Below are 10,676 nucleotides of genomic sequence, written 5' to 3'. Positions count from 1 at the left end.
TTCCATCACCTCCAGTAGCTTTGTTTGTAGTGATGCTAAGGCCCAATTGACTTTGCACTCCAAGATGTCTGGCTCTAGGTTAGTGATCACACCATAGTGGTTATCCAGATCATTAAGATATTTTTGTGTAATTCTTCAGTTATTCCTGCCATATTTTCTTAATATCTTCTGCTTCTGTTAGGTTCATACTGTTTCTATATTTTATTTTTCCCCATCTTTGCATGAAATGTTTCCTTGGTATCTCTAATTTTCTTGAAGAGATGTCTAGTCTCTCTCATTCTATTTTTACAGTTTTAGATAAATCACCTAACCCTTTCAGTCCTGGTTTCTTCATTTATGCAACAAAGAGACAAGTCTAGGTATTTTCTAATCTTAAATTTGTTACTAATATCACATACATTTCTGATTATTAATCTCAACCATGCAAAGGATAAAACTTGTAACTGAGCCTGTTTCTTAACCCTGTGCCCCCTCAAGATTTGGGCATACTAATATTTAGACAAAGAAGCACACATCTTTCATTTTTTTCTGATCAATTCAAAAAGAAACAACTGATGTTTTACAAGAGGGAAAGAATATTGATTTTATTTATTTTTATATTTAAACTGAAGAATGAAGGCAAATAATAATAAAATTTCAGGGTAATAATCTATGCTGGCATAAACATTTAGGACCAGTAAAGGAAATCATCAGATTCTATGTCATTTATACATAAAATTTAGAGAGCAAACAGGTATCTTTTCAAAGATTTTAATTTATACTCCAAAATGAACAATTAAAGATTGCATAATTATATAACATTGCTATTGTTAGATATGTGAATATATGTATATTCTTCTCTTCTGTAAAATAATTTCATGCTTATAAAAGTCACCCTTAGTCAACTTGGGACAAAGAGAACACCACATAGTAGAAATAAACTGAGTAATAAATAGGATATATGTAAGGAAAATATTATAAAGCAGGTACACTGTTGACACAAAAGAAAAAATAAACATACTTTTTTATTACTTAAAGGAAATTCACAATCATTTCCAGGAGTTCTTTAAGAATTTAAGGCCATTTGTTCTAGAGAAATGCTTTAATTTAGACACAACTGTCATTCTCGTCACAAAACTGTAATCCTCATAAAAATTGTACATGCAAAAGCTCTTTACAATTTTAAATTGTGTACTATCAGATTAGAACATAGGAGCAGGTTTTTTTTTTTCCCACAAATGTGTTGAGTATTAAGTCACGCAGTTGTATATATTTAATTGGGAATTTCACAAAAAACTTCTCGCCTGTACATGCTTTGTGGCAACTTGGAAAGGAATACAAATCAAAAGAGCCAGTATCTCTTTGAATTAAAATAATATCTAAGCAAGGTATAATGAAAAAAAGTGTTTAAAACATCTGCTGCACAGTTAAATATTCTGAATTTTAGTCTTTCTACACAGTATTGTAATATAAAGACATTACTTTTTACACAAAGTATTTTCTGTGCATTTACAGTATACAATGTTTGACTTTTTATTATTTCTACTTATCATTACAAAACATAAACAAACTGCAGTTTAAATTTAGAACTCAAACTTGATGAAAAAGTGCATGTTCTTTCAGGATAGACATCTGCTAAGTGTAAATTCCCATACTTGACAAATAGCATAGAGAAACTGTTTACTAAACAGATGTAGCTTCATAAGACAACTCACTGGGAAATGTGAACTTATTTTTACTTTCCCTTCTTTGCAATTGCATTTGATCAGACAGTCACTCAAAGATATTGCTCTTGTGATTATAGCTATTGCAATTTAGAAGACAAAGGATTCAATATTCAAAATTTGTATTCTTAAGAATAGTTATAAAAGTATTTTAATTTAAAAAGTAGTAACATGTAAACATTGATACAGAGAGACTGCTTTCCTATACACATAGCAGTCTAAGACAATATCTGAGTTAAAAACATAGGTTGTGCTTTTTCCCAACAATTCATGGGAAATTAGCTGTTTCTGTCCAAAAACTTTAAGATTCATACAAGACATCATATTTTGCATCAAGCATATAAACAATTTTTCTGTTGCTCATGCAACAACCATATTTACAGTTTTGGTTTAGGAAGATAATAAATTTTGGATAGAAAATAGCATACTAACCAATTCTGCTGAAACCAAACTGAGATGAATATATTATTCCCTGGTTCATTATAGAGCACCAGGAGAAAAGCATGGACTCAGCAGTTCTAACCAAAGTGTAGTTACATTAGCATTTTGGAACAGAGTTATATTTGAGTCTGTAACACATGTGTAGATGGGGTGTACGGAGGAGGTGCAGGTGATGGCTTGATTCCTCTGGCCCTCATGTAGGAGAGAAACTGCTCAGGGATCTCCGCTAGGACATCTTTAGCTAATCTAGCCATGCTCAGAATGTGGTTTCCACTTCTGTCAATATAATCTCTGAATGGCACAAACTAAAACAGAGTTGAAAGTATGTTATTTAACAGAGCTTACCATGCTAGTTAAATAAATAAAAAAATAGACACAAAACCAACATATATAAACTTTTGGTTGTAGGAGAATCAGAGAAGCTGGAGTAATGGCAAGAGGCATAATAATTACTATGATTTTAAAGAGATTTGATTCATTATAAATAGCTCTAACAGTGACCACACCTTTCTTATAATTTTTCTAAAATGAGATGTAATTGTTATTTTTTTCCCCACAATAACTCTTGTCTCCTGGTCCTGATACACCCATCATGTTGCTACATGCATTATACAGTTCTGAGTTCTACACCTAACCTGACTCCAATTGAAAAGAGCACTATCCTCCTCAGGTTCAGTTTCTTCTCAAATGAAGTTAATGCATGCTTAACTCAGCTTTCGGTGTAGAAATATTACTCAATTCAGGGTTAAAAAATCGTGTAAATTGCTAAAGATTCCTGAACACATGTTAAGTATTTTAAATTATATTAGCAGACCATCAAATCACATGGAAATGAGTGAAAAATTTATACAGTTCACATTAGTATGAACCTGAAATACGCCTGATTTTTATGTTATTTGAAAAGGCAAACAATAAACAATTGGAAAACTTCAGCATAGATTTTGGTATACCTCTTATTGATGTATACCAAATATCAAAATTATTTTTACAGTACATAAAAATGATTGCTCTATCTTTATATAAACAATCATGTGAGAATTTGTATCAGTGAATACTCTGAAAATAGATTGCTTGATTCTGTTCTCTGTTATAAAGGTTACTTAAAAAAACACTGTGCTGTTTGAGAGCAGTAATTCAGTTTTGCCTTAGAGACATGATGATTCTTGAAAGAAACTTGAGAACTGGTAATGTGATAGTTTGGGCATGCAGTAATTTTAGGTTTTGGAGAAAAGGCACAGTGAAGACATTTCAGGAGGCTGAACAACTTTTAAATATAATGTTTTGAAGTTTAAATTAAATCATTTTTTTCCCAGAGAATCAGGGAGTGAGCACACTCTCATCTCATACATAACTACTTTAAGTTCATTTTGAGAAATTTACTTTTGATTTAAGCAGTTACTCAAGATGTGCTTTCAGAAAACAACTGTTATTAGGGAGCAGACTTTAAACTAGTCAGATACTTGTGATAGACAAAGCAAGTTAAAATGTTAAATAGCAAATGTAATACCATTTATATAGTGAAAGCAATATCTTTTAAGGAAGATCAGAAAACTACTTCTTTCTTTTTAATATAAGGCATACTACAGACAGAAGCATACTTATGTGATCATAATTTTACACTGTTATGATACCAAGATGAAAACAGCACAAATTTTAGAAATGTGATCAAAGGTGACAAATGTTTCTCTTATTTTAAAGGCAGCTAAGTAAGGATAAGAAAAACACTGACAGAGTAAATGTAATCTTCAGTTGAGAAAAGAAAGAGGCATATATGACTGTTTGTAAAGTCATTATCTAATTTGGGCAGGATGACATTTTTAACAAAAAAGCAAAGAGGTGCAAACAAAGTTAGGTTTATTTTCTCTCTGACACTATAAGGTGAACACAGTGAAGGACTGATGAGAAAAAATATCTAAATTCTGCTATTGTTTATTTCATTCTTATTTTAAAAGGCATATTATTTTAAAAATAAACATTTAGTAACGGTTTGGTTGCCTGTGTGCATGTAAGTCACTTCAGTTGTGTCTAACTTTTTGCAACCTTATGGATTGTAGCCCACCAGGCTTCTCTGCCCATGGGATTTTCCAGGCAAGAATACTGGAGTGGATTTCTATGACCTCCTCTAGGACATCTTTTTGACTTAGGGATCTAACCTGTGTCTCTTATGTTTCCTGTGGTGGCAGGCAGGTTCTTTACCACTAGCAACACCTGGGAAGCATATATCTATATCTATTTTATGGGAGATCAGTTTTTTAACAATCTATAGCTAATACCTATATTTCAGGGAAATGGCAACACTCTGGAAAATAGTTTATTCTTCTCTAGGGCAGAGGGAGAACTTACTTGCTTGTGTCTTTCCTTTATCTCAACTTTGCTCTTATATTTACTTTTATTTTGGTTTTGACTTTTTTCCTAGACCATGTGTGAAGTTGCTTAGTCTTTTCTTACTCTTTGCGACCCCATGGACTGTAGCCTATCATGTTCCTCCATCCATGGGATTTTCCAGACAAGAATACTGGAGTGGGTTGCCATTTCCTTCTCCAGGAGATCTTCCCGACCCAGGGATTGAAGCCGGGTCTCCCGCATTGTAGGCAGACGCTTTACCATCTGAGCCACCAGGGAAGCTCTTCCTAGACCATGGAACCTAAATTTAGTAATCTTTTTATTCCCTCAATTCACAAACTCTGGAATTCGACTCCCCAAGTGCAGAGGCTGGTCCTGCTGCTTATGAGCTGCGTGATCTTGGGCGAGTGATTTTCTACTGTCATTCAGTTTCCTCTTCTATAAAATGAAGATAATAATAATAATAATAATACCTTCTTCATCTGGTTGTTATATTAAAAAAATCAACAAATAAGTGCTTAAAACAGTTCTAAGCTCATAATATGTATAAGTGTGATAGCCATTATTATTACTATTCATTAATTTATACATTTATATATGCAATATAAATATTGCACTATTTTCTTTCTAGTCTTTTGTTTACACTCATATCAAACTTTATAAGAAATATTTTTTAATCAAGTTTTTCTCTCTTTCAAATTTAGGTACTAGAGTACCATAATCTAAAAAATGTAATTACTGATCTATTTGTTATTAAAACATCCTGTTTTTTCCACTTTTTCAGCAAATGCGGTAAGATGTGTTACATTTTTATTGAAGTAAATATAAGTTTATTTTTAAAAATGTTATGACACTCTGGAATGTCAAAACTAAGATTCAAAATCATTGTTTGCACAATACATACAGTTCTACTTATCCTTAAAACATGTTTATAAATAATGGGTAAGAAACAAATCTTAGTTTTCAACAAAGCAGGGAGGTATATATCTCATTTAATTTATGTTTACTAAATGTGGGCACAGATTCTGATATGTCCCTTGAGTATGGACCTTGCCCCTGAGTTAAGAGTCCCTGTGATATTATCAACAGGAGTATGCCTCATCCCATATGTGTGTTGGGAGTGGAGAAAAAGATGGCTGAGAATGTTCTACTCACTAACCTAAATTATTTCATCCTTTCCAAAGGAACATTCAGCTCTTCAGTAAGTCAAGAAGCACTTCCCTAAGTTAGACATGAAAATGACAAGTGACTCTGTTTCCTTTACCTCCTATCAATGTTGAACCTCACACTATTCATGACAAAATTATACTCTCTTTCTTCTTGGACCATTGTTCATATACTTCTACAGTAACAATTTTCCACTCAATTTATCAGACCCTTCTGTTTGTTGTCCCTTTTAATCACTTATTTCTGATTACTATACCTAGGGACCTCCTGTTCAAAATAACACCTACACATTTATGAACGTATGTTGGTCACTGACTAGTACCATAAATTAACTTGGACCCTTAAACTGTTTAGGTTAGAGGAACAAATCAATTTTTACTTTGAACTAATTTATCACATTCATATGAAGAATACCAATAAATGCATTCTATTCAGTGGAAATATACCATATCCTTGACACTCTGCATCTTTATTTTATACTTATATCCAGAATAAGGAAAATGTTCTACAAAGTTGCTCTAACAGCTAACTTTGCCTATTTGAGAAAAAGTTTGAATCAGTTTGGGCAAATGAGCTTTTAATTGCAGTTCTGTTCAATTTATTTGTTCCTATTTTGCAGAGCTCCATTAGAGCATTTCATGTCTAAGCCTTCAAGGTTATTATTTACCTTTTAATGGAAGATATGACTTAAATATATTTTTTAAGGGAATGATAGGCTGGATAGCAGCTGAATGAAGCCAGGATAAATGATACTGCATTATATTCAATGGCCAATTCATAGCATAAGCAAGTAAACAAATACATGGAAAACCTTTACATATATTGTTTTAGAAAATAACTCACTTAAGTTTTATAATAACAATAGAATCTCATCCTGCATGCTGTTTATATTATAGCCATATGAGAGTGAATCTTGAGACAATGAATATAATCACACATAAGACTGACTACAATGTCATATGTCAAGGTACAGCTGCTAGGAAACAATGATATAAAAATGCCTTCCCACTGGACTATGCTAATATACTGTCAATAATAACTGATACTGATATTAATTTTTTGAGCAACTGGCAGTTGGGAGGCTTTCTGCTGAGTGATTTAGTACAATATCTATTTAGTTCTTATAAGCATATTATGAACTTACAAAGAAGAAAATAAAAACTTTAAGTTTAATTAACTTACCCCAAGATCAGATAGTTGTATGTATCAGAGATATTGATTAAATTCAAATTGATCTCTTATACATTAACTACTACAGTGATATGAAAAGGCGAATAGATCTTTCTAATCTTAATTATAATTTGGCCTTTTAGGAGAGTGGATGCATTATAACAGAAAAGATTTTGGAATCAGAACTCTGCCGACTTTTTGGATCTACAGACTTGTGACCTAATTAATTTTTCACAAGTTGGTTAACATTCCATCTTGGGCTTCAGTGTCCTTATTTATAAACATCAAAAGGCAAAGTGGCCAGTATTTTGAGGAAGATATAAAATAATATGTTAATAAAGTGAAAGAATGGGGAAATTTATTTAAGTGTTAAGAGGGAGAGCTTTGTAAAAGGTTGTGTACACTGGGAAATTTCAAAACGCTGGGTTTTAATCAGCCCAATGAGGGGGAAGGGTATTCCAGGTAAAATGACAAAAGGAAATAAGAGCAGAACTACAGAAATGGGTGATGCAAAGACAATTAATTGTCCTATTGGCCTGGGCAAAGTGGGCATGTGTGTTTGCTTGCGTTTGTGTATAGCTAAAAAGGAATATTAGAGTCAAGCCATGTATTATCTTAAATGCTATGTTTAGGTTTTAGAATCAAAGATATATAAAATACTTGTTAAATATTTTATAATAAGAAATTTCAAGATTACGATGTGACTCTACTTCTTACTGGGCTTTCTAGGTAGCTCAGATGGTAACAAATTTGCCTACAATGCAGGAGAACTGTGTTTGATCTCTGGGTTGGGAAGATCTGCTGACAAAAGATACTCCAGTATCCCTGCATGGAGAATTCCATGGACAGAGGAGCCTGGGGGGCTGGAGTCAATGGCATCACAAATAGTTGGACACAACTGAGCGACTATCACTTTCATTTCACTACTTCTTACTAGCTATGTGAGTATGGACAAGAAAGATAAAACTTCATTTTTTTTTTTAAATAAAATATGGTAACCAAAGTACTTGTCTCATAAGGTCAAGGTGAAGTAATGTTATAGCTCTTAGCCTGCCTAGCATATTAAGGACTTAATAAATGATTAAATATTATTATTATATAAAGAAGATGGATGCCACTTAAGATTTGACATAAAGGAAAGGGTAAATTTTCGTTCTGATCGTAAAGAAGGGCAATGCAAAAAAATGTTCCAACTACCACACAATTGCATTCATTTCACATAGTGGGAAGGTAATGCTCACAATCCTTCAAACTAGCCTTCAAACAGTATGTGAACTGAGAATTTCCAGATGTACAAGCTGGATTTAAAAAAGACAGAGGAACCAGAGATTGAAAACATCTGTTGGATCATAGAAAAAGTAAGGGAATTCCAGAAACAACATCTACTCCTGCTTCATTGACTATGCTAAAGCCTCTGACTGTGTGGATCAAAAAAAACTGTGGAAAATTTTTAAATTTGGAAATACTAGACCACCTTATCTGCCTCCTGAGAAACCTGTATGCAGGTCAAGAAGCAACAGTTAGACCTGGATATGGAACAATGGACTGGTTCCAAATTGGGAAAAGAATACATTAAGGTTGTATAATGTCATCCGGCGTATTTAACTTATATGCAGAGTACATCATACAGAATGCCAGGTTGGATAAATCACAAGCTGGAATCAAGGTTGCTGGGAGAAATATCAATAACCTCAGAAATGCAGATGACACCACCCTTATGGCAGAAAGTGCAGAGGAATGAAAAGAGCCTCTTGATGAAGATGAAAGAGAGTGAAAAACCTGGCTTAAAACTCAACATTCAGAAAACTAAGACCAAGGCATCTGGTCCTATCACTTCATGGCAAATAGATGGGGAATAAGTGGAGACAGTGACTGATTTTATTTTCTTGGGCTCCAAAATCAGTCTGGATGGTGACTATAACCATGAAATTTAAAGACGCTTGGTCCTTGGAAGAAAAGTTATGACAAACCAAGACTGCATATTAAAAAAACAGAGACATGCTTTGCCAACAAAGTTCTGTATAGTCAAAGCTATGGTTTTTCCAGTAGTCATGTATGGATGTGAGAGTTGGACCGTAAAGAAAGCTGAGTGCCGAAGAACTGATGCTTTCAAACTGTTGTGCTAGAGAAGACTCTTGAGAGTCCCTTGGATAGCAAGGAGATCAAACCAGTCAATCCTAAAGGAAATCCACCCTGAATATTCATTGGGAGGACTTATGCTGAAGCTCCAATGCATTGGTCACCTGAATCGAAGAGCCAACCATTGGCAAAGACCCTGATGCTGGGAAAGATAGGAGGCAGAAGGAGAAGGTGATGACAGAGGATGAGATGTTGGATGGCATCATCCACTTAATGGACATGAGTTTGAGCAGTCTCTGGGAGATAGTGAAGAACAGGGAAGCCTGGTGTACTGCAGTCCATGGGGTCGCAAAAAGTCTGACATTACTGACTGAAAAGCACCAGCAATGGAGAAGTTGGGTGCCACTTAATATTTGACATAATAAAAATCCCATCTACCACTCCCAACTTTCTGTGGAACTCAGCTACCTTCTGCCATTTACAGTTAGGCTTTTGTTTGTCCACTTAAGAAATTTGGGATATCATTTGGAGTGTGTTAACTTGATTAGCAATGTGTAAGAAATTGAAAGTAGCAAAAAGTTAAGACAGCCTAAATAGATCTTATTTTCTGACATTATTTTAACCACCAGTATTTACAGCACTGATTATGATGACTTAGATATTTTCTGATGGTAGGAAGATTGACAATATTCTTGGTGTGTCTTTGCAACCTCAATGTTATAAATATTCAAGAATATTTCTATTCTTAAAAATAACTCATTTAAAAATGTTTTAGTAAATGGAAGAACCAGGAAACCTGTAATTGTGCAATGTTATGAGATTTTAGTTAAGATGAGAGAAAAATGCTAATTCTTCTTGAATACAGTGTGATATGTAAATGATTACTCTACAAACTATTTTTAAAAGATAATCAGCATTTAGGAACTTTTCCATAAGAGTAGAAAAGGATTCATCAAATATCTTTAAATAAATATAGACGTGTAAGTCAAGATGCCATTGTCATTCAGGAGGCTACTAATTCTCTGGGAAGATCCTGTTCAGTATCTGTAACATCTCATGACTTTTTCAGTTCAGCTTTATATGGTAGAATAGCTTGAGTCAATTCCTTGAGTCTTTAGCCTTCAAAATCTTTGGTGCCTTCAAAATCAGGTGCCTTCGAAATCTTTGGTGACCTCAGTGTCACTTTATGATGATATATTAGTCTCAAGATTCTGACTTTTAATGAGAATATTAAAGTCCTTAACAATGTGTTGTGTTGCTGTGGTAATGCATTTTTGCATTATATATATATGGAGATGGAGTCTGGAGATAATGAAAGAAAGGCTCAAGGGAAATTTATTGACTTGTTCAAGATCAGAATGATAACATTATAATTTTGTAGACCTGAGTCCTATCTCAATATTCTGTCCAATGTAGCTAATCCAATTAGAGACAAAAGACTTTCATGATCAAGGGAACTTTTGTTTTATAAATAAAATAACTAAAAAACTTGGTTGTCACTAATGTATTAGTCATCTTAAAGGAAATCTTAATGTTATGAGCAATCTTAACCACCCTCTAATGTGTGTGTGTGCTCAGCTGTGTCTGGCTCTTTGCAACCCCATGGACTGTAGCCTGTGGGCTCCTCTGTCCATGGAGTTTTCAGGCAAGAATACTGGAGTGGGTTGCCATTTCCTCCTCCAGGGGATTGTCCCTACCCAGGGATCGAATCTACATCGCTCGTGTCTCCTGTGTGGCATGCAGATATTTTACCACTATCGCCACCTGGGAAGC

The 10,676-nt window shown here is 34.0% G+C and overlaps 1 protein-coding gene across 3 annotated transcripts in view; it reads right to left on the bottom strand.

Moving 5' to 3' along the window:
- Window positions 1–557: 557 nt before the first annotated feature.
- The window catches only part of CPNE8 (copine 8), a 261,274-nt gene continuing 251,155 nt past the window's right edge, over window positions 558–10,676 (bottom strand). For all 3 annotated transcript variants that reach the window (XM_060412779.1, XM_004006455.6, XM_060412777.1), the window contains one exon: window positions 558–2,449. In XM_060412779.1, coding sequence (XP_060268762.1) covers window positions 2,261–2,449 — 189 coding nt within the window. In that variant the 3' untranslated portion in view covers window positions 558–2,260. The remainder of the gene's footprint in view (window positions 2,450–10,676) is intronic.

This window comes from Ovis aries, chromosome 3 (assembly GCF_016772045.2).
Source record: "Ovis aries strain OAR_USU_Benz2616 breed Rambouillet chromosome 3, ARS-UI_Ramb_v3.0, whole genome shotgun sequence".
Lineage (NCBI taxonomy): Eukaryota > Metazoa > Chordata > Mammalia > Artiodactyla > Bovidae > Ovis > Ovis aries.
This window is presented reverse-complemented; position numbering and strand designations above follow the sequence as displayed.